The following is a 24,411-nucleotide window of genomic DNA, read 5'->3' as shown; positions in this document are numbered from 1 at the left end:
CAGTTCCCTGTGATTTCCAAAAGACATCAAAGCTTCGAGAAAGCCGCAAAACTTTGTAAGGGCATACGAAAGCAAAAACAGTTCCTGTTATTCTTGGCCGGGAATCTTCCCTGTAGATAAGAATAAAGGGAAAGAAAAGCACATATGGAGGTTTTGCCGGAAAAGTTGAATGAATGATCGTTGTTGGGTTTGGTTGTCTTGCAGGCGGCACACTGCTGTTTAGAGGATCCTGACGTTCCTGAAGCTGCCTCTGTCCTTGGTCTGATAACTAGTGTAGATTAAAGGCCAGTTCACACTGGCCCACACAAACACCAACAAACACCAGCATCCCACAGCGGAGGGGTTGTGTTGGTGTGATATGCCTGTTGGCGTTCTTTGGGGCAGTGTGAAAATGCCAGTGATCTTTCCAAACACTTTAAACCCTCTACAATTGTAGAAAGCTCTCGAATGTTTGGAGTTTGTTGGACATTGTTGGGGCAGTGTGAACTAGCCTTAAGACGTGCAGTGGTCTGCCTGCATGGTCACAGTCGCAACAGATGTTTGGCTAGAATCAGTTATCTATTCCCATTCTTACGGCGTTGTTGGCAATCAAAAGGGTTGCTAGAGTTTGAATATTTAGACAGAACATTGGCCTCAATATTTGAGAACTCCGCCAATACCCTGTGTGCCTCATCATTAAGTCACAGACCAGAAAACATAGATTTTTCCGACAAAAACAGAGAAAGAACTGGAAAAACACAGACCACAGTGATGTAGCAGTGTTTCTCAAATGCGGGGTACATGAAAGTACTACAGGCGGTACGTTAGAGACAATGACAAATGGAAACATTTGTAAATCGTGAATATATGGGTATAAACAGGTACTCGTGCAATATAAATACGGGTACAGGGAGGTTCTTGAGATTCAGAAATCAGAAAAAGGGGGTTACTGAAGTTAGAGAACAGCAGAAAAAGGGGGTTACTGAAGTTAGAGAACAGCTGACGAAGCCCTTACTTCTTGGGGTCATAGAAGTCCATGGCTTTCTTCTCCTTGTTGTAGGCCGCCACCTTGAAGGGGACGATCTCCAAGGAGATGAGTCCAGGTGCCATGGTGAGCACCTTGGCCCCGTGGGTGGGCTCGTACAGGTCCTTGCCCGTCTCCGGGTGCGGCATCCCGGCGGGGTCGCGACCCACAATGTAGAAGTTGGCCCCGGCAACCATGCGGGCACGGCAGTGCCATTGCACCTGGGGGGAGGGGGCGGGGTAGATAGAGAGACCATATGATGTTATGATGTTGACTTTGGAAGGGAATGGAAACTGTTAAAAAGTTTGGTTGAGGCGAGCAGAAGGAAAGATATGTTGTGACTTTGGGAAGAAATGGAAACAAGGTTTGGTTCGGGTCTCTTCAAGTTAATGAAGAGTGGCGGTGTGTGAGAGGGGGGGTCAAACCTGAGGAGTCAAACAGGGAGCCTGAAAGGTTACTGCACTCTTGCTCAATTCTTCATCTTAAATCTGCCATTTTTAAACTGACACTAGTGATGACAGCTGGGAACCTGATTTTAGACATCCTGCAAGATTGAGTTTGTTCTTTAGCTTCACACTTCGAAATGCCACGCACATTTTGAAACCAATCTGAATTTTATCATCTTCAGTCAGGTCTCTGCACCTGTAGATCATGGCAGACAATGCCCTCATGGGTCAATCAAACTAAAATGTATAATCTAGATGGTTGTGGAGCTGTGGAGGGGAGTAAGGCCAGACCAGAAGACTGGGCTGGAGGCATGGAGAGCCGGAGAAGCAAGGATATGGCACGAGACAAGCTGTGGTGAGAGACACGAGAACCAACGTCTGATTACCGCCACTGATTGGCAATCCCGTGCGTGAGCCAGTTTGAGCTAAATAACGCAGTGCACCAGTTTTAACTGCTGACGACTGATATACAAGCCCTGAAATTACATTAAAAAAGCGCTTTCCCAACAATAAACATAACATTACGATAACAGCCTACACAGACAACCACAGAAACGTCCAAAAACACAACATGTATAAAGGGAACACAACAGCCCCCAATTTCTTGTCCTTCACATCACTAAAACAACAATAAACCTCTGCTTCAAATGACCAAAGAAAACCACGCCAGACGGGACTTAATTTCCTTGCCTATCACAACTGGTTTTATGTCCATAAGCTATTTTCCTTCCAAGTCTTAAAACTCTAAAGTCCTTAAATAGGAAAAGCCTTCCCTAAAAGCCCTTGAAATTACCTTTAAAGAACAAAGAGACTGAAAGTACAGTTCAGCTCTGTAGGTAGTCTGGCTTTGGGGGAAGTATTGTTGTCTTAGCTGGTTGCCAGGTTTGAAAAGGGGGAAGGGGGTTCTGAGATGGACACCCAGAGTCGGGATGTGAGCACCTAACTTCCTGTTTATAATCCCAGACTGACAGGAGTGCATGTGAGCACCTCACTTCCTGTTTATAATCCCAGACTGATAGGAGTGGATGGTTTATCATCTTTGTTTTAGTGTTACGTCTCCCTGATTCTCCAGATAAACCTAAACTGGATGGTGATTCGAAGACACATTTCAAAACAATCGTCAGCCTGAGGTACTAGCTGGCAGGTGAGACGGAGAACTGGGATTGAGGAAAGTGTGCTTGTTTATGTGCTTGGATTTATTTAACTAAATCGTTTTTTGTGAACGAACATACGTAAATGAACCGTTAAAATAATAGATTCAAGTCATCAGCACACTGTACCAAAGTAACGAGATCGTCCTCTCCAACTAGCCCTGTTAATTAGTTAATCAGTGTTATCGTATTACATAAGATGCATTCTAACATTCTGTCCAGAGTTTACAGATGAAAAACAGACATTTTGGCTCGATTCTGGCACATTTTCAATCACCTTCATTAACGTGCACTGCCCTTGTAAATAAATAAAGTGAAGTGAAACTTCAGTTACCTCTGTGGGCCCGGCGTACATCATGGGCGAGGGGAAGATGGCGACGATGGTGTTGTCCGGTTTCAGCACGCCCTCCTCCAGCACGGCGGCATGCTGCTTCATCCTCCAGTCCAGCGGGACGTCGTCATCCTTGGTCCAGCCGCCCAGCGGGTGCAGCAGCAGGACGGGTCGACGGTATCCCCGCTCCAGCAGCCGCTTGTGGGTGTCCTGCATCAGGAGGGCGTGGCCGTTGTGGACCGGGTTACGCAGCTGGAAGGCGAAGACGGCGTCTGGAGGGGGGCGGGGGAGGGAATCAGGTTTGATGTGTCTTTTTATTTTTTTTTACAAGCAGTGTCACTGAGGGCTTCATGTACACTCAGAGAACTGGACCTCAACCAACCTCAACCCTCCAGGAAGACGAGGAGAAACCAATCAAGAGCGTGTACTTGTCTGCGTTCAACTGGATCTCTGGGAAATGCACCCCTCACCTGCGTTCATCTCCTTAAACTTCTGTTTGAGCTCGGTGGGGGTCAGTCGGTACTGGTCCAGTCCGTCTTTCCAGTAGATCCGGTCTAGAACCTGCAGGTCTCCACCCACCAGCCAGTCCCCGCTCTCCATCACCATCTGAGGGCGGGGAAAAGCAAACTGGACCATCAGAACCAAAAACACACAGAGTTTGAAACAGTGTTTCAAATTTCCCCAGACACAACTTCTTGAGGGTTTAGGTTGGTTTAGGTGCAGTTCAATGGGAGCATGTGAACCCGTCTGTGACAGTGATTGTAAAAAGGGCTATACAAATCAAATCTGATTTGCAGTTTGCACACCCAAGACCCAATGAGATCCACCCCAAACCACCAGAGAATCTACGCCAGACACGACAAAAAGAAAATCGACCAGAAGGATACAAACAATAAACTGAACAATAAACCCACTTCTGTTGGGTTTCAAGCATCGGAGCGGGCAGAAATCATGAGAAATCATCAACAGTTGACGGTCAAAACAAACAGAAGAAGCAAAGAACCAATCAGGACTCAGAAACTCTTCTGATTCTGCATCCGAACCCTTTGGAGAGCAAACAGGCAGGAGAGAGGTACTGACTGATCCGCAGGCTGCTAGAGGACACTTAAAGGATCACATGACTGCGCTGGGGTGAAGTTCCACTTTACAAGCTGATCCCAGAATCCCTCAAGTGCCCTTAACCCAGAATGCTGCATCTTGTTTCAGTCTGTAACTTTGGCCTGCTCCAGTCTGTGTTTACAGCACCCTTGTCGAAAGGGCTTAGCCTGAAGCGACTGGGCTTGTGTTAGCACTCTACAGAGAGCAGGGGAAGAGTCTCAACTGGGCACTAAAACACAGCACAAGGTCTATTGATGTGTGTGTCCTCTGGCCTCTCTCTCTATGTGTGTGTGTGTGTGTGTGTGACTGAGTCTTTGCATGTGCGGGGAGGGAGGGAGAATCGGGCATGGCTTGTGTAATCAATAAAAATGGAGGCTGTCCTAAAAATAAAGAAGGACTTTCATGGTTTTCAAGGTGTGAATTGTGTTTCACACTCTATTTAAACACCAGACCCCTGCATGATCAACAGCTCAGTTCAGACCCATCGACAGAAAATACTTCAGGATACATTTTCATCTTCAGAATAACCGAATGGAAAACGGCAGTATCTCTGCACACACACTTTGGTTTAGTATTCATCTAGCAGTCACATGTGGCGCTTTCTGTTACATATGAGGGGTACCTGGCTAAATACACAAGTCGCCACACCGCTGTTTCAAACATGGAGACCCTCTCCATCCTGATGAAGGGCTAAACAGGAAAGGTGGATTTACCGCACAGGATTCAGAGCAGGTTAGTCTAGGAAACACTAACACACACACACTCCCTCTCACACACACACTCCCTTCTCTTAAACACAGACACACACTCTCCCACCCCACCCATGTAATAAGGAGCAGGTAGGCCTAAATGACACACTCAAACTCGCTACCTCACACACACACACACACACACAAGGGAGCAGGTCATTGAAGAGTGGCAGGACTAGAGGGCCATAACCAAAAAGTTCTTTTGAAGACAGGACTCCTCTAAACCAGGCGATTTCTTAAAGGGGCAGGGGCACACCGGGCCCCCCTGGGGCACACCGGGCCCCCCCCCTGGGGCACACCGGGCCTCCCTGGGGCACACCGGGCCTCCCTGGGGCACACCGGGCCCCCCTGGGGCACACCGGGCCCCCCTGGGGCACACCGGGCCTCCCTGGGGCACACCGGGCCCCCCTGGGGCACACCGGGCCTCCCTGGGGCACACCGGGCCCCCCTGGGGCACACCGGGCCCCCCTGGGGAACACCGGGCCCCCCTGGGGCACACCGGGCCCCCCTGGGGCACACCGGGCCTCCCTGGGGCACACCGGGCCTCCCTGGGGCACACCGGGCCTCCCTGGGGCACACCGGGCCCCCCTGGGGCACACCGGGCCTCCCTGGGGCACACCGGGCCCCCCTGGGGCACACCGGGCCTCCCTGGGGCACACCGGGCCCCCCTGGGGCACACCGGGCCCCCCTGGGGCACACCGGGCCTCCCTGGGGCACACCGGGCCCCCCTGGGGCACACCGGGCCTCCCTGGGGCACACCGGGCCTCCCTGGGGCACACCGGGCCCCCCTGGGGCACACCGGGCCTCCCTGGGGCACACCGGGCCCCCCTGGGGCACACCGGGCCCCCCTGGGGAACACCGGGCCCCCCTGGGGCACACCGGGCCTCACCGGGCCCCCCTGGGGAACACCGGGCCCCCCTGGGGCACACCGGGCCTCCCTGGGGAACACCGGGCCCCCCTGGGGCACACCGGGCCTCCCTGGGGCACACCGGGCCCCCCTGGGGAACACCGGGCCCCCCTGGGGCACACCGGGCCTCCCTGGGGCACACCGGGCACAGGTGCGTCTGATCACAGTAACCACCTCCTCACCTCTGCCCCTTCATCCTGCGACAAAAGGAAACACGGCAGAACAGAGGGAGACGCTCCTGATTGGACGCTTTCAGACGCAGCCTGATGCCAGAAACGCACCCCGGCAGACGCCCAGGATCCCCCAAGGGATCCGGAACGGGTGAGGCTCAAATTCATCTCTGTCCCTCCCAAACCGGGCCTCTTTCAGCATCTCTGTCCCTCCCAAACCGGGCCTCTTTCAGCATCAGGAGGCTTTATGATAAGCCAACGAGGATCGAAGACTGAGCCGATGCCCAGAATTACTGGAGACAGGAGGGTTGGTATCGCAAAAGTGAAAGCCCTGATCCCTAAAAACAATAGGGATGTGAGAGTTGGCCAGACAGACAAATCAAAAATAACCTACTGCCATCCTATCAAGCCTAGAGGGAAATATAGAATTTCAAAACGATCTAACAACCGTTCTGTCCGGTTATATTTGACGCTAGTTATTTATGGCACAAGGGAAATTATGCTGCTTTTCCAGTGCCGCTTTTCTCCATCTCTCTACATCTTACACACACACACACACACACACACACACACACACACACACACACACACACACACACACACACACACACACACACACACACACACACACACACACACACACACACACACACACACACACACACACACACACACACACGACCGGGGCCTATGTAGTCTGTGTGTGTATTAGTGTGTGCAATTTGTGTGTCTGACAGAAAGATGGAGCAGGCAGCTCCCCACACCTTTCCTCCACCCTGACTCTCACACGACACCCCCCCTCTCGGCCCAGTGGCACAGCCCACATCAGACCTGTTCTCTCTGACGGACCGCAGCAACCAACCTTGATGTAGGGGTGGTCCTTGCAGGTGGTTCCCCACTGCCGGGCACAGCGTTCCTCCTTGCGGTGAGCATAGAACTCGGGGTTGCGGAGGATGGCTACGCGGCGACCCTCGTACACCAGGGCCATGGCCGTAACGCCATCCAGACGCTCTTTATCCGCCCCGGACACCGGCAGGACCACCGGCACCGACAGGTTGATGACGCCCCCTGATGGACAGGAGGGGGAGAAGGTGAGACAACGTTACGTTTTAATCATTCAGTAGACGCTTGTAACCAGAGCGACGAGGGGGGGGGGGGGGGAATAGATTCACATTCGGGGCACGATTCAGTCTTCTACCGATTCACAAATTTCAAAAATCGATTTGATTTTTTTTTTTTTATGGTAAAATCGTGAATCTATTTTTTATCCAATCGTGACCCCGAGAATCGATTTGAATCGAAAGTTACCAAAAGATTCCAACCCCTAAAAGTGACGTAGAAACAGTGCATGTGGAAGGCATGGCAGGAGATCAAGGATCAGAAGTGCGTAGTTATAACAGTATGTCGGTGGTCAGAGTTGAGGAAGAGTATGCGTTTACTCTTTACTCTGGACGCTCTGGATAAGAGCGTCTGCTAAATGACTAAATGTTTACGAGCCCCAGGATTGAACCAAGAGGTAGAAAATCAAGGTGATTACAGGTAGAAAGTTCACAAATCACCTTAAGAACAAGCAAACACTGCTCACCCAATACACACACACATCCAAAACCCAAAGAGTCAGGGATAATGCTTCTAAAAGGGGAGCTGATGAACCGGAATGAAGCTAAATGAGATCGCTGAATGGAACTCAGAACGGGCAGAGACTGAGGTTTTGTAGCGGCGATCGATATAAAGACCACTTCCTCCTCCTGCACTCCCGTTTCCCCTGCCAGGACCAACACAGCGTAACACAATCTGAGGGCTGCTAGCTCGCACGTGTCTGTCTCTCTCCTGTTCTCCATCTCCTCCCCTCTTTCCTTCTCTCTTGTCCCATTTCTACCCCTCTCTCTTGCTCTGTTCATCACTGAACCTTGTTCCACAACAAAGGCATCAGGCCAAAGCCAAACCTGGGTCTTATACGCTGGCTAAAATATTTAACGTGCGCTTGATAAAAAATACAATACAAAATCCATGTCTGATCTAAAATAAACCGACTTCTTCCAGCATCTTCCAGCGTGCCTGTGCTGGCCGCGTTGTGCAGTCCTTCGTTCCAGTGGAGTGATTTTGTAAGGTAAGCCCTGCCTATTAGACGGTTAACAGGGAACAGGCCCTGTTGTGAATCCTCTTGTCTAACGCCTCTTAGACTCTTGAGTGTGCGTGAGTGTGTCTGCACGCCCGTTGTGTTGGAGCGTGTGTGTTAAGATGCTGGCACCACAGCACACACCAGGAGGGTCGATGTAACGCGGGCAATAAAAGTAAATTGACTCTTTTCTGGAAATTCAAAGGCTACATAGGAAATTGCTGTAATCATACAGTTAAATCAATCCAAAAAACTGGAAACAACATAACAGAAAAGCTGCCCTTCCCCCCTCCCCCTTCTCCTCCCTGCCCCCCCCCCTTCTCCTCCACCCCCTCCCCCTTCTCCCTGCCCCTTCCATCCCCAAATCAAAAAAAGGTAATGGTTTGATTTGTTTGTAGAGAATGAATTTACCCTGGCGTTCCATACCCTGAAGTGTAAAGTACAGCCATGACTGGACACGAGACATATGTAACAGTATCCCTCTGTTTCTGAATCCAAATCAGATAAGGCTTTAGTGTACTGTACTATTTTGGCATGGCTAGTTAATGGGAAGATGAAGACCACTTGTACACTGGTGCTTTGTAGGCGCCGTCTTGGTGTTCGTGAGAGCTCATCTCCCTCTAGTGGCCAGTTCCAGTACAACCCTCAACCCCTCCATCAGCATGGTCTAGATGTTTCCTACCGCCACTCCTGGTTTAAATGACTGGGCTGTTACCATGCTTCTGCTGGGCTTGATAACGACCCATTCATTAGAATCAGGTGTGTTGGAGCAGGGAAACATTCTAGAACACGCAGGACAAGGACCAGGATTCTAAATCGATCTCACCATCTCAGTAAAGGAGCAACCTGTTGTTGACAGAGACTTTAACGTCCGCTTCACACCGTAGCATATTTTCAGGGACTCTCCGTAGCGTTTCGATGCCGTGGTGCTGAGGCGCGTCTGAGGTGGGTTCTTACCGTCCAGCAGGCAGTCGAAGTGCAGACACTGCAGGAACTCTCTCTCTCTCATGAAGCCGTTCAGGGGCGTGGCCCAGCCCTCCGCCAGCACCTGCACCCACTGCATGTCCACCTGCAGGGGTCAAAGGTCAAACGAAAGTCGAAATTAAAGTCACACAACAGATAAACCATGGTTTGTCTTTAATGTCATCAATACCAAAACAACGGTTCAACAATTGGTTAACGAACACAAACACAACTTCAGCGGTCAGCCGTTCTACCGTCAGATGCCGGTTCCTCGGCCTGCTCTTTCTGGTCTGTCTAGGGAGCAGAGCGGGGGGTTAAGGTCGCCACGGTTACCTTCCCGATCTGGACAGCGGGGAGCGTCTGTGCGTCTGCCTTGGCCAGGTCCAGCTTGTTCTCCTGCACGTACAGCTCCTTAACCTCGTACGACGCATCCACCGGGACTATGTCCTGCACACACACACACAAACTGTCAGGACCGTAAAGGACGTTTGCAGACTCTAGTGACTATATACTATATATATATACTATAACACAAAGAGATAAAAGGGTGACAACGATTTCAGGGGATTGAAGTGGAAGCCAGGTCTCTAATTATTAACAGCTTTCAGACGAAACAAAGAATTTAATGTATTAAAGCGAAATGAGTGCGGTTGTGCCTCCCTCTAGTGGTGAACAGAGACAACGACAAGGAACGGCAAGTCTCTTTCACGGGATCCGCCCGTGACGTCGCCCTCCCTCACGCTCCCCCCTCACGCTTTATAAACGTCACTTTCACCAGACACGGCACCGAAGAGCTCTTTAGCAGTTCAAATGGGTTCATCTGGCATCCTCACCCTCTCCTGCAGCAGGTCGATAACCTGCTGGATGCACTCGTTCACGCTGCAGCAGTCGGTCTTCAGGACCAGCTCTGGGCTCTCAGGCTTCTCGTACTCAGAGTCGATCCCTGTGAAGCCTGCGGGCGGAGACATTAAACAGCAATGCTAAGAATAGATAGGCATTCACCGATAGATCACGGATGTGTCTATGTGTATTAAATCAATATCTGGCTGGCTGGACGGCTGGCTGGCTGGCTAATGAAGGCTAATTTTGCTCTGTTAAATTGCTGCACCAGTCCACACTTGACCGGACACAAACACAATTCTATTATGACTGTAACTGTTAGCTGCTCCTGGCATTCTCTAATCCCTGCTCTCCTCTCTCTGTCCCCCCCCACACACATCCCTTGTGGTGTGGGGGGTTTGAGTTGTCAGCACCTGCCTGGTCGTCGGTCAGCCAACGCTGGACCTGGTCGCGAGTCTCCCGGTCCTGTCCTACATCTATAAAGTTGAATAATGGGTTTTGGTGTTTTAAAAACCCATCGACACTGTATGACTATGTTTAGCCTGTGTTCTGCTCCTCTCTCCCACCAACCGTCTCTGGAGGAGGGGATCCCTCTCTGAATTGCTCCTCCCAAGGTTTCTTCCATTTTTTTTTCTCCTGTTGAGAGTTTTTTTGGGAGTTTTTCCTTGTCTTCCTTGAGGGTTTAGGTTGGTTGAGGGGCAGTTCTATGGGCGTATGTGAAGCCCTCTGTGACATGCTTGCGTGTAAAAAGGGCTATACAAATACATTTGATTTGAAAATTTGATTTGATTTGAAGGAAAGTTCCATAAAGTAATTTCAGTGGTTTGTAAAGACAGAGGAAAATAAAAATGATTCTGTATTTGTTTAGCAGACATTTTCAACCAAAGTGACACACTTGTGGAAGGAGGGAGGGCGGATTTGAACCCTGTGAACTCTTACTCTGCAGTCCACTGCCCTAACACTGAGCTACAACAGTTCAACAGATTTAGGCCACACCAAGGTGGTGTGTGTAGACAGGATTAGGTGTGTGTTCTGGGGACAGCAGTAGGGCTCTCACCAGAACAAGCTTGTGACATATGGTGGCTAACAGATAAAGCAGGGGCCTGGACAAACAAGGACAAGCTCAAATATCCAGCGATGCGCTCTGAGCGACTCAGGAGAAATGTCACTATGATGTCTATGATGTGTGTGGTTCCTATAACTCGATAGGATTGTTTTCGTAACGACTCGACAGTTGTCATTTCAGAATCAGCATTTTGAATTTGATCAACGTTACATTAGAGATATTTTGTGACTGCTGCAGGCATGGCTGAGATCAAAGTCACATTGTGAAGCTGGTGGGTAACATTTGTAAAGCCAAATTGAATCAAATGTAGGATTTTCATTCACCAGATCCCTGTCCAAATCCACCATGTAACGAGGAGAAACGATAAAATGTGAAGAAAATAATCTAACTGACTGTTCCCTGAACTCTGCACTTCTGATCCATGACCTTCCGCTGAACTATCTACACTCACACCTTGTCTGTAGTTCTGGATAAAAAAGGTCTTCTGAATGAAGTGTTAACGTTTTCTGGTGCTGTACCTCTGATCTCTCCGGCCCGAGCTCTCTTGTACAGGCCCTTCACGTCTCTCTGCTCGCACACGTCCAGCGGAGCATCAACAAACACCTCGAAGAAGGGCAGGCCGGCCGCCTCGTGGATCCTCCTGGCGTTCACACGGTCCTGACAGAGAGAGAGAGGACCTTAGACCAGGGCTAGTGTCCAGACACACAGAGAGATGACCTTAGACCAGGGCTAGTGTCCAGACACACAGAGAGATGACCTTAGACCAGGGCTAGTGTCCAGACACACAGAGAGAGGACCTTAGACCAGGGCTAGTGTCCAGACACACAGAGAGAGGACCTTAGACGAGGGCTAGTGTCCAGACACACAGAGAGAGGACCTTAGACCAGGGCTAGTGTCCAGACACAGAGAGGACCTTAGACCAGGGCTAGTGTCCAGACACACAGAGAGAGGACCTTAGACCAGGGCTAGTGTCCAGACACACAGAGAGAGGACCTTAGACCAGGGCTAGTGTCCAGACACACAGAGAGAGGACCTTAGACCAGGGCTAGTGTCCAGACACACAGAGAGAGGACCTTAGACGAGGGCTAGTGTCCAGACACACAGAGAGAGGACCTTAGACCAGGGCTAGTGTCCAGACACACAGAGAGAGGACCTTAGACCAGGGCTAGTGTCCAGACACACAGAGAGAGGACCTTAGACCAGGGCTAGTGTCCAGACACACAGAGAGAGGAACTTAGACGAGGGCTAGTGTCCAGACACACAGAGAGAGGACCTTAGACCAGGGCTAGTGTCCAGACACACACAGAGAGGACCTTAGACCAGGGCTAGTGTCCAGACACACAGGGAGAGAGGACCTTAGACCAGGGCTAGTGTCCAGACACACAGAGAGAGGACCTTAGACGAGGGCTAGTGTCCAGACACACAGAGAGAGGACCTTAGACCAGGGCTAGTGTCCAGACACACACAGAGAGGACCTTAGACCAGGGCTAGTGTCCAGACACACAGGGAGAGAGGACCTTAGACCAGGGCTAGTGTCCAGACACACACAGAGAGGACCTTAGACCAGGGCTAGTGTCCAGACACAGAGAGAGGAACTTAGACCAGGGTTAGTGTCCAGACACACAGAGAGAGGACCTTAGACCAGGGCTAGTGTCCAGACACAGAGAGGACCTTAGACCAGGGCTAGTGTCCAGACACACAGAGAGGAGACAGGAAGACTGATAGCTAGATTAGGGGTTAGTCTAGACATCCACACTCAACACTCTGGGTACAAAACACACACACACTTACCCTGGCATACGGCGAGATGAAGCTAGCAATGCAGACGAGGCCCGCGTCGGCGAACAGCCTAGCCACCTCGGCGATGCGCCGGATGTTTTCCTCGCGGTCCTCTGGACTGAAACCTAAGTTTTTGTTGAGGCCCTGTCGGATGTTGTCTCCGTCCAGGCTGTAACAGGGCATACCGTGGCACACCAAGTATTCCTCCAGGGCCATGCTAACTGTGGTCTTACCCGCCCCCGACAGACCTGCGGGACAGTGGGTGCGTTAGCTTGTGGAGCTAGCCAGAAAAACACACGCTTGAGCTGTCCTTAAGTGCTGTGAGCAACTACCGGCGACTGGCTTACCGGTGAGCCACACGGTGCAGCCTCTAAAGCCGCCTCGTGTGCCCACGACCTGGCCGCGCTTGTTCCGGCTGACATGGTGCGCCTGGTAGGTGACGTTGGTCGCTCTCTGCATCCCCTGCGATGACACGAAGAAACGTCGTTTTCCCAAGTAGCAATGAAGAGGCCTGTGTTCAGTATGTTGACTAGACAAAGAAGCTAGACAGCTGACTAGACAGCTGGCCAGTGTTAGATCTAGCCAGCTAAGAAACTAGGTGAAACGTGGGCAAATCACTATGTTGTTTGCAGGCCTGATAGTCCGGTTTGCAGTAGCCTAAAACATTATGAAAATATGGGGATGGGCGCAGTCTAGTAGTTGTGAGTATTCGGTTTGTACAAATTTGTAGCGCGGCAGTTGTTGCGTAAAGCTAATTTCACATCGTGAACATGCAATCATCATCCATGAACGGATATGGTTTACAAGCCGGCTAGCCAACGCTAGCAAACTTTAAACACCTTGTTGCAACATTGTTAACCATAGCCAGTCAGCTAAGCTAAGTCTACACTGGCTGCAGAGGAATGCTACTAGTAGCCCGACCTGTAGATAGCTAGGCTAACTAGCCACAACAATCGGATGTTTTGGTGACAAGTGTGGCTCAGGTGTCGTATTTATAAAAAAAGTATTCCCCACAGTGGTATCTAGCTAGCCAAGTAAAAGTTAGCAAGCAAATGAAACTGGATGTGGGGGCTAAGGAATCACCCAGGAATACTCACCCAGTTTTCGGGCGCATTGGTGAGCTTTGGTTTCTTGTTCGAGTTGCCAGACGTCTCCATGGCCCTGATGTCGTAAAAGCTTCGCCCACTCTACAGTATACTGTTTGTACAAACTAGTAAACAAATAACGTAATCGTTACACCTATCTTTTCCAGACAGTTAAATGAATGGACGAAGCCGATAGCGGAACCGTGGAAGCTATGACGACCAGACCGGGGTCTCGAAATTAGTCGGAAGTGATGTGTACGTCTACCGGCGAATATCTGTTCTTGAGAACTGATTCGGGATCAGATATCCGCCTAATGTGAACGCACTCCAATGTATCGTTTGTCGATAAGATCACGAGTCTTATGACGTTATTGTATTGATTCATGCAACAAGATTAAATGAAGGTACATTTTCACCTCCAACCCAACCTCTGGTGACTGCAACATGAACACGACCATATGGGATTTGTGGTAGTTTGTAATCGTGTACTGCCAGCAGATGTATAACCACCCCACATCAAAGGTTCAGTACTTATTCATTGCCAAGACCAAAGGGGTAACATCAACCCTTCAGATTATAGTGTAGACCCTGTGTGTTTTGTGTAGTTAGTAGATAGCAAAAATATTTAATAAGGTTAATTTAGAATGATTTAAATGCTAACATTTAGCCTAGTAATGCGAAGGAATCTATCGGGAGGAATGACAGAGGTTGAATGGCTTCCTATATAGGCCATCATAAGGTAATGTACATTTTACACAAAGATTGATCCTTCTTCAAATCATTGCTGCGGTAACAAAGTGGCAGATATAATTGCACCGTTTCATAGCTTATGGGAGCTACATTTGTTCAAGCCTATCCAACCGGGCGAGACCTTGGAGGTGGAACGGGACCTGTGTGCGTGTCTACCAGGATGGGAGGAGCGGAGCGCACGCCAAGAGAGCGCGCTCGCTCCCTCCGATGTAAACATCAGTAGCAGGAGCGTCTGGGCTCGAGAGCGGAGAAGGAGGCTGCGGGGTGCAACTGGAGAAGGTCTCCTTGACGACAGGTACGTTCACCGTTCTGGCTACGTACAGAAATGTTGAGTATGGCCTCCCAAATAGTCGAGACGATGTTTTGAACGAGTAGCTATAGCCTGTCTGTCTGTTCAAAAGTGGTGAAAATGACAGCATAGAAATGAATTGACCCTGTATTTTAAATTATTTGTTCATTTATACGTTGATTTGTTTTTAAATGAGCTTAGCTACGGTGCCTATTCAGTAGGCTGTTATTCATAACCCAGCCATGCATGTAGAGCTATTCATATGTGAGGACAGTTTAAATAAACAAACCTTTGTATTTTTTCGTGGACAGTGGATGCTACTGCTGTCAACATACTCATGCAAAACAACTGTTTCAATAGCAAACCAATCCTTTTGATCAAACACTAGCCTACTGAATCATATGACTTACATTTTCCAAAAGAACAGGTTATTGCTTAGCCAACATCCGATGTGCGCTGTCTTAATAGGCTAAGAGAGTGCTCCGTAAACTTTTGAAACCATTAATGCGGCTTAAACATTTATGGACAAGTCAATAACGCAGATGGAGGGAACGTTGTTTTCTCCTAAAATTGCATTACATTAATCCGATTTCGCGCAGTAGTTTTACAATCACCGCAGCCCCAGTTCTGGAAATGGCTTCTTCTTGTTAATTAGAAGATGTTGAACTTAGGGAACTCTGTGCCTCACCGCTGCTGGTCATTATTCTGTTTGAGTGCTATGCCTGTGAAGAATAGTGGAAAAATACAATAGGATGGAGCCATTACATCACCAGTTGTTTAGTCCATAGGTTATGGTGACTCAATAGGTTGTGCAGGTTCAAATCCCCCCTATACTGTACTGTGTGTAGCTTTGGATAAAATAGTCTGCCAAATGCAGTGTATACATTGTTATTATTTAATGATCTTGTGTTTCTTCAAGTTTTAACAAAACATATATTCTACGTTGAGGAACCAGCTGAACACAAGCAGTGCTATGGGCGTGGTGAAGTCCAATTCTATTCCATCTTATATAAACTTTTGTGCTTTTGTTATGGAGTTTCTATTTTAATCTATAGTATTCATAGGTAGGTTAGTAGGTTAACCCTGAGAGTAAGAAGACAGTGTCCACCTGTATTCTGTTCCGTGTCATTATTTACATTTGATGATTCAGCGGATAATCAAATTCTAGCAGGTAATCGAGACAGAATCCGCTACAGTCTGTTGAAATGTGTCTTAGTGACGGTTCCTCATTACTCAAAGACTCTGGGTTGTTCATGTGGTTCTAGTCTATTCTGGAGCGTTGGTGGTTAGCTGTGTGGGGGGCCGTTAAATTTCTGTTCCTCAAGCGTAAACGTGGAAACCAGCCACGGTTTCTGACACACCCTAACCCTGCGGCCTGTTGTACTAGGGACAAGGATGAAAGATGGAGTTTCCCTCCCTCTCTGTCTCTCTCCCTCTCTCTTTCTGTCTCTCCCTCCCTCTTTCTCTGTCTGTATCTCTCCCCCCCTCTTTCTCTGTCTGTATCTCTCCCCCTCCCTCCCTCCCTCCCTCCCTCCCTCCCTCCCTCCCTCCCTCCCACCCTCCCTCCCTAGCCTGGTATTAGCAGGCAGCAGACTCCCCTGTGTGGTTAGGCTAGCAGGGCGTAGGACAGTGATTTCCCCAGGGTCTGACCACATTGGCACTCCATAGAGAACGGCCTACTGTCAGCCTACTATTTGGGCTATTTGTTTCTACAGAGAATCAGCCAATGTTGGTTTTTGTGGAAGAGTTTTGTTGGCCTAAGGCTTGTGTTATTTGTTCGTAAGTTCTGTCTAACATAGGAACTGCCAATATTGGTTCCTAGTTTGAGGAAGGGTTTTGCAGAAATAGCCGACTACACACAGCATTTGTTTCTGCTTTGCACATGCCAATATTGACTGTCAATGAGTTAACTGTGTGCAGAAGAAGACTTTAAATAGACACCACAACCACAGAGTGACAGTTGTCAGGGTTCCCCTTAGCCCTTCTCATCCTGAGAGCGAGAGGTGTCATGGTGTCAGTCAGGGTGCCAAACAATGGCATCCTTTGCTGTGTGAATGGTTTTCAACAAGCTCTATTTTAAATTTCGGTCTACTCTCTTAAGTGCAGTAGTTGGCTCACAAACTGCCATCGAAACATTCATCATTTATTAATGGCAAACCGAGGCTAAATCATGACTTGATCTCTTGTCTTCAGCTATTATCTCACCATTAAAAGGTATCCTGGAGTTGTGTCAGATACTAAGAGAGGTTCTGGTTTCTGTGGGAGACACTTTGTAAGAGTTATGTTTAAAGCCTTGCTGTGCAGTAGAAGCATGGTATGTGTGTGCCTGTGTTTGTGTGGCGTGTGTTTGGCTAGTCTGTAATGCGCGTATGTCTATTACTGTGTTCTGTGTTGTGTGTGCTATGTATGTGAAGTGTGTGTGTAGTGTGTGTGTGTGGTGTGTGTGTGTGCATGCTCACGGATTTGAACGAGTCGGCCCATGTGTTTCTGTGATCTCTACGTCCCCACAGGGCGTGGGTCACTTCTGGTATGACGATCTCTACGTCCCCACAGGGCGTGGGTCACTTCTGGTATGACGATCTCTACGTCCCCACAGGGCGTGGGTCACTTCTGGTATGACGATCTCTACGTCCCCACAGGGCGTGGGTCACTTCTGGTATGACGATCTCTACGTCCCCACAGGGCGTGGGTCACTTCTGGTATGACGATCTCTACGTCCCCACAGGGCGTGGGTCACTTCTGGTATGACGATCTCTACGTCCCCACAGGGCGTGGGTCACTTCTGGTATGACGATCTCTACGTCCCCACAGGGCGTGGGTCACTTCTGGTATGACGATCTCTACGTCCCCACAGGGCGTGGGTCACTTCTGGTATGACGATCTCTACGTCCCCACAGGGCGTGGGTCACTTCTGGTATGACGATCTCTACGTCCCCACAGGGCGTGGGTCACTTCTGGTATGACGATCTCTACGTCCCCACAGGGCGTGGGTCACTTCTGGTATGACGATATTTTTAACCCTGCCTTTGATGCCCAATCCAAACTCACCAAAATGACTGGACAGCCTTAGCGGCCGTGTCATTACTGCGGCCACGAAAAGAAAAACGTCGCCCTGCCCTGCTCCCCCACCGTAAAACACAGCCCTCACGACATCTGGGAAGCTGGGCTGGAAATAGCATGGGAGGCAAAGGAGCCGGCCCAAGCAACATCCATCAGTCCTTCATGTTCTTGAACGCATGTGGAAGAACCTTCCTCTGCCAGTTTTCCATTGCCTCTCGTCCCAGTGGAGGCCTTGGGGGGTAGGGGTGTGAGAGGGAGGGGTGGGGGGTAGGGGTGTGAGAGGGAGGGGTGGGGGGTAGGGGTGTGAGAGGGAGGGGTGGGGGGTAGGGGTGTGAGAGGGAGGGGTGGGGGGTAGGGGTGTGAGAGGGAGGGGTGGGGGGTAGGGGGTGAGAGGGAGGGGTGGGGGGTAGGGGGTGAGAGGGAGGGGTGGGAAAACAGGCTGTAGTAGGACGCCAAGGTAGAACAAGTGGAAAAAAGGAAGGGAGAAAGGGAGATAAAGATGGAGAGAGGGAGGAAGGCTGGAAGAGATGGTGGGAAAGAGCGAGTTATGGAGGCAAACATGGAGAAGAAGAGTTGAATCTTCATCCATGGAACAGTAGTTTAGTTTCCACACAGTCACACTGAGGGTATCACAGAAAACATGTCCTTAGGTTCCCCTGAAGACCATATTTAAAAAGAAAAAAAGAAAGTTAATACCATGTTATCACCAGACCTATATTCACTGATCAGGCATGTTTGATTAACTTCAAATCGCAAAAGGCTCCTTTGGACTTTAAAACATACCTTAAGTCAGGGCTCTCTTTCGTCATTTCTCACGCCCTCACGCAACACTTTGTGTTTCTCGCGAATTTCAACCATTTCTCACGCTGAGAAGTAAGGGATGCTATTGCATTGTTACATAAGAGCTTGTGTAACGAGTCTTAGTCGTGCTATTCGTCAGTCCTCCCGATCTTGCCCCTCACTGGTACTCGATCCCAGGACGTCTGATTCGGAACCGCGACCACTAGCCAGCTACGACAACGAAAAGCTAGCTAGCTTTGGCCTAGCTAGCTACGTAGCTAGCTATTTGCTGGCGCGTGTGGACTTCATGTATACCTGACTACTAGTGAGTTTAACCGATTCACATTGGTTACGCATGGAGAGCAAACTCTGTGGCACAAAAGTACTTTTCTTCATAGTCTTAACAGCAGCGGAAGCCCCGTTCTGGATAACCCCCCCTATGAGTGACTGCATGTCCTGTAATGCCATCATCTGTTCTGCCGTGATGTCATTAGTTTGTCGTGATTATCGACTGATAGAGGCTTTTAATAGAGGCGTGACCTGCGCGAGTCATACTGCAGGCTGGCTTTTGGTGGTTCCTCTCCTCACTGCCACTGTGACTAACCGCCTCTCTGGGTGAAGGAGACTGGATTCTGTCTGTGAGAGAGAGAGAGAGGGGGGGTCTCTCTCTCTCTCTCTCTCTCTCTCTCTCTCTCTCTCTCTCTCTCTCTCTCTCTCTCTCACAAACACTATAATGTTTCCTCCCTCGGAAATTGATTCGCAGGAAATTGGTGCTTTCAGGTTTCATCTGCCTGGCATCTACAGTAGGATATACCTTTCTCTATACCTGTCTCTCTCTCTGTCTGTCTTTATACCTGTCTCTATCTCCCCCCCTCTTTCTCTCTCTCTGTTTCTCTCTTTCTCTCGGTCTCCCTCCCCGTCCTCTCTCACTCTCTCACTCTCTCACTCTCCCTCCCAGCTCTTAGCAAGGTCTTCCTTTGTTTTTAGGTAAACATGACATTATGTATGCATCGCCAATAATAGTTATTGTGATGCATCTTGGGGGCTGGGAGAAGGGGGGCTGGGAGGAGGGGGGGCTGGGAGGAGGGGGGCTGGGAGGAGGGGGGCTCTGCGATCTGATAATGGATGTATTAAAGGATATAGAAGCTTTTTCTGAGCAAACACAAATGGATTCCGGCATGCCAAACACAGCCCCATCTTCAACGGGTCATTAGCTGGAAAACAACAATCTGGAAAGTAGATCTACATGCGAGTGTGTGCCGGGTCAGGTCGCCGGGGAAGAGTCAGAGGACGTGATGGATCCCTGTGTGGTGGTTCTGTCAAGGTAGGCAAGCGTGTGAGAATATACACATAACAGCAGGTTAGGTTAGCAGCCTGCACTCTGGTAATGGCCTAAATCTGTGTGTGTATGTGAAAAAAATGGTCATTTAGCAGACACTTTCATCCAAAGCAACATACAGCAGGGGATTTGAACCTATGACCTCATGACCTGCAGTCGAATGCTCCAACCGCTAAGCTATACCCATGTGTGTTTGTGCTCTCACACACACCCCACTATAAAACTACACCTAGGAGTCCCAGGGCACACTGCATGGAGGCTTGGGTGACTAGCAGCTGGGTAGCGGCAATAAGACTGTACTTTGAAAATGCCACAAATAAAATGGCGTTGGTTGTCCTCTGTGATTGAAGATGTAATTGGCGGTACGGTGTCTCTACGATCTGTATGCTGTGCTGCTTCTGAGGAACGCCTTGGTGTTGTAAGATGCCCCTGTGAACCGGATAAAGAGTTCTGGTAAAAGTCTCAACTAAATAAAGGTTCATATAAACGCACAGTAAACACACAAAGAGTATTTGGATTTAAAAAGGACGTTTGGGCTAACTCTGTCAGGAACGCAGGGACTGATCAAAAAGAAAACCCTGTCTGCAGTGTTCGCTAATCTCTGGAGTCCATGTTGAAGTAAACGCTCGCTCTTTCCATCTCCTCCCCCTCTCGGCTCCCAAGCATTGGCGCCGATTTATGTTTTCCTCCGTCTGTGCTCACGGGTGCACTCCCTTAAAAAAAAAAGTAGTCAAAAAATATTTGCATTTCAGAACTTTAGGAAATGGACAGCGGCCGACACGAACACACACGCCTATTAACTCGATAATAAAGCTGTAAAGTAGGCTATCTCTCAACCGTTTCTTCCCTTCCGCTGTTGGCCTCTTCAACAAGGCCAAGGGACCACACTGACTCTAATGACTTCCTGATTAAAACACACAGCTTTTTGCACTGCATTACAAAATTGTATCTTGTAAATTTGTATTTTTTGTAATATTTGTATTTTTATATTGTAATTTATGGCAACTTATATTTTATTGTATATTTAATTCTATTCTAATCCCACTTAGTACTGCTAGTTTATGTACCCTTAGTATAGATAGTCCACATATTTAAATTTTAGGTCCCTATATGTTTATTGTATGCACCTTCCTGCCAAAGCAAATTCCTTGTCTGTGCAAACTTTCATGGCGAATAAATCCCATTCTGATTCTGATTCTCAGGGATGTAGCCTACTGGCAGTCTGACACACGTGGGTGCTCAGTATTTTCCGTGGGTGCTCGAGCTCCGGAGCACCCACGGTATCGATGCCTGTGCTCCCAGGTCCTCTGTAGTCACCCTCGCCAGTGTAGAGTGGGGTCAAGGGTCAAGGTCTCGCTTACAGCTCCGGCAGGGGAGGTGCCCTACATCAAGAGTTGTTTTCACCCTGTATGTTGTCATTCAAACTTCTGCATTTTTAAAGAATGCTATTCTTGGATTTTCTTTATATAGGGACTGTTTGTGTCAGCAGTTGATGACTTTTCGAATTTAGAACAATCGCCTTTTGATGAAGTATCCCATTTCATAAACTGACATTTTCATTGACTCTGTCTCGGTTTACGGATCAACAAATGAGATATTCATGTTTAAGTCGATTGTCGTGTTCATCAGTTTTCTCACTAGGCTGGTTGTCCTTGAGATGCAGATTCCATCCCACATGTCTGGCTCCATCCAAACGGAACACTTAGAAAGCTAATACCCAGAGAAAGACCATTCATAAAAGCTCGGCTCTCCACTGACTGTTTTACTCCCGATCTCCTCTTGAGCCAAAATGGCCGCCCTCATTCATTGATTAGAAAAGCTACACTTTATCCTGACAGCAAGGGGTGCAGGCTTGGTTCAACAGATATCATTATCCAAGGCAGGATTCCATGATTCAAACACTGGTTGATACAAAAGCAGACAGGTGAATGAGGGTAGAAGAATAACAGTTTTTTTCAAATGAGCTGCGATCATGTCTTGTATTTATTTATAATTAATAAGTCAACTTTTATTTCCCTAAGGAGTACGACGACAACAACAACTTTGGTGCAATCTGGCCCAGAGGAGAAGCCAGTGAAGAAACGTCATCAAATCACTTCCTGCTTCTGGTGAACGAGAGAGCTCATTGGCTGGCACGGTGTGTGGGTGTGGACCGGACAGTCTGGGCTCGCATGGCATCCCCAGAGCTTCCAGGAGAGAGAGCCCCTGGCTCCGCCCAGCTGGACCAGGGCACCCCGGGCAGAGATGGCGTGGGCGTGGGTGGTGGTGGGTGTCGTGGCTGCGCAGCTAGCAGCGCCCAGCCCAACGGCGCCAAGCCGTGTCCCGCACACAAACCTGGCGGCGACGACAGCGGCCGGCCGGGCCGCCACGCGGCGAGTGGGCTCCGTAAGGCGCTGGGACGCCACCGGGACTACGTCAAGATCTCCGTACCGGACGCCAAGGCCGGCCGGCCGCCCCCCATGGAGTGGTGGAAGACCGGGTTGGCGTTCCTGTATGCCGTGTTCAACCTGGTGCTGACCACCGTGGTCATCACCGTGGTGCACGAGCGCGTGCCCGCCAAGGAGAGCAGCCCGCCGCTGCCAGATAAGTTCTTCGACTACGTGGACCGGGTGAAGTGGGCGTTCACGGTGACGGAGGTGAACGGGATGGTGCTGGTGGGCATCTGGGGGGTGCAGCTGCTTTTCCACAGATACAGGTGAGGGGGGGGGGGAGGAAGTGAGGGGGGGAGGAGGGGAGGAAGTGACGGAGAGGGAAGTAGAGGGAGGGGGAGGTGGAGGAGGAGAGGGGAGGAGGTGGGGGATGAGTTGGTAGTGGTGGTGGTTCTGGTGATGAGCTACTGACACCAAGCTGTTTGATATCAAGGGCTTAGCCCTGTGGAGGTAGAACAGGTTAATTTCAGCTTAATGGTTCCAACAGGTGAACGTGTTGAGAGGTCTAACAGGTTTATACAGTGAGATCCTTAGTCCAGCTGTTTACCGATTTTCCCAAACCGGAACTCTGCCTCTCTGTTGCCAGGGCGATCGCGGGCCGGCGTTTCCTGTTCCTGATCGGGACGTTGTACCTGTACCGCTGCGTGACCATGTACATCACCACGCTGCCGGTACCGGGCATGCACATGACCTGCGCTCCCAAGGTAAGGGGGGAGGGATTGGATGAATGAATAAATTAGTCAAAGAGTAAGTGGATGAACATACAAATAACCAATTCAACAATAAATTGACAAACAAACAAAGGTTTATTTGAGGTTAACTGGATTTCTCTCTAGACTAAAATTAGCGTGGGCCAGAATGAATACCAAAATCAAGTATCTAGCTAACATCTGACCAGTGTGTGTGTCATTGGGTTTGGACCTCAGGATGGTGTAGGGCGGGCAGCGGAGGCCACATCTGCAGTGGCATCCCATCCCTGTCCCCACCCCTCTATGCCGCCCCTCGAAACTCATCTAATGATATGCCATGCTTTGCAGCAGTCTCATGAAAAGCAGCCGTTCTGACTTCCCTCACACCCGGGGGCGCTGGGTTATTGCATCCTGTGGCAGCTTGATCCCAGGAATGCGCCCCTGGCAAGGGTTTATGGGTAATGTGGTTCTGTGCTCTGAGGAAAGAGAAGGGATGGGATGAGCGTGTAGGAGAATGAGAGGTGGGGTCAGGAAAGGATGAGAGCTTTCCCTCAAATGGAGTTGGTTAAAATGTGTATTTTGTTTTTGTTTATGTAAATATGTCAAACATGTATTTCATTTTTTACAAATATGTCTATACATAAAACAAACTTAGGAAAGTGTGAAAGTGTGAAATTTAAAGTGACGATATCTGTCCTTCTCTTGTTCTTCCCCTCCACTCACTTTCTTTCTTTGTCTTCTCTTCTCCCCCTCTATACCCCTTCTCTCTCTTTCTCTGTACCCCTTCTCTCTCTCTTTCTTTCCCTTCTCTCTCTCTCTCTCTTTCTATGTAACCCTTCTCTGTCTCTCTCTTTCTTTCCCTTCTCTCTGTCTCTCTCTTTCTTTCACTCTTAACTCCCTCCATCCCTCTCTCTCTCCTTCCATCCCTCTCTCCCTCTCTCCGGTCTCTCTCAGCTGCATGGAGACTCCCAGGCTAAGATGCAGCGAGTCCTGCAGCTGATCTCCGGAGGCGGTCTCTCCATCACAGGGTCTCACCTCATGTGTGGAGACTTCCTGTACAGTGGACACACCGTCATGCTCACACTCACCTACCTGTTCATTAAGGAGTGTGAGTGGACACACACACACACACAAGTGCATGCCACGGACACACACACACACACACACACACACACAAGTGCATGCCACGGACACACACACACACATGCCACGGACACACACACACACATGCCACGGACACACACACACATGTGCATGCCACAGACACACACATGTGCATGCCACAGACACACACACACACATGTGCATGCCACGGACACACACACACACACATGCCACGGACACACACACACACACATGCCACGGACA

General features: G+C 49.5%; 2 protein-coding genes across 2 annotated transcripts in view; one reads left to right on the top strand and one right to left on the bottom strand.

The window, feature by feature from the left end:
- Positions 1–13,971, bottom strand: part of papss1 (3'-phosphoadenosine 5'-phosphosulfate synthase 1) — a 19,025-nt gene extending 5,054 nt beyond the window's left edge. Inside the window, exons 1-11 of the mRNA XM_062478845.1 lie at positions 13,720–13,971; positions 12,970–13,084; positions 12,635–12,870; positions 11,362–11,500; positions 9,771–9,889; positions 9,271–9,384; positions 8,932–9,043; positions 6,718–6,923; positions 3,402–3,537; positions 2,935–3,203; positions 995–1,224 (exon numbers count right to left, since the gene is read on the bottom strand). Coding sequence (XP_062334829.1) covers positions 995–1,224; positions 2,935–3,203; positions 3,402–3,537; positions 6,718–6,923; positions 8,932–9,043; positions 9,271–9,384; positions 9,771–9,889; positions 11,362–11,500; positions 12,635–12,870; positions 12,970–13,084; positions 13,720–13,779 — 1,736 coding nt within the window. The 5' untranslated portion in view covers positions 13,780–13,971. The remainder of the gene's footprint in view (positions 1–994; positions 1,225–2,934; positions 3,204–3,401; positions 3,538–6,717; positions 6,924–8,931; positions 9,044–9,270; positions 9,385–9,770; positions 9,890–11,361; positions 11,501–12,634; positions 12,871–12,969; positions 13,085–13,719) is intronic.
- Positions 13,505–24,411, top strand: part of sgms2a (sphingomyelin synthase 2a) — a 13,540-nt gene continuing 2,633 nt past the window's right edge. Inside the window, exons 1-4 of the mRNA XM_062478250.1 lie at positions 13,505–14,752; positions 21,947–22,620; positions 22,941–23,058; positions 23,998–24,151. Of these exons, the coding sequence (XP_062334234.1) occupies positions 22,097–22,620; positions 22,941–23,058; positions 23,998–24,151 (796 nt within the window). The 5' untranslated portion in view covers positions 13,505–14,752; positions 21,947–22,096. The remainder of the gene's footprint in view (positions 14,753–21,946; positions 22,621–22,940; positions 23,059–23,997; positions 24,152–24,411) is intronic.

This window comes from Osmerus eperlanus, chromosome 14 (genome assembly GCF_963692335.1).
Source record: "Osmerus eperlanus chromosome 14, fOsmEpe2.1, whole genome shotgun sequence".
Classification (NCBI taxonomy): Eukaryota; Metazoa; Chordata; class Actinopteri; order Osmeriformes; family Osmeridae; genus Osmerus; species Osmerus eperlanus.
The sequence above is the reverse complement of the archived record's forward strand: the minus strand, read 5'-3'. Positions and strand labels throughout refer to the sequence as shown.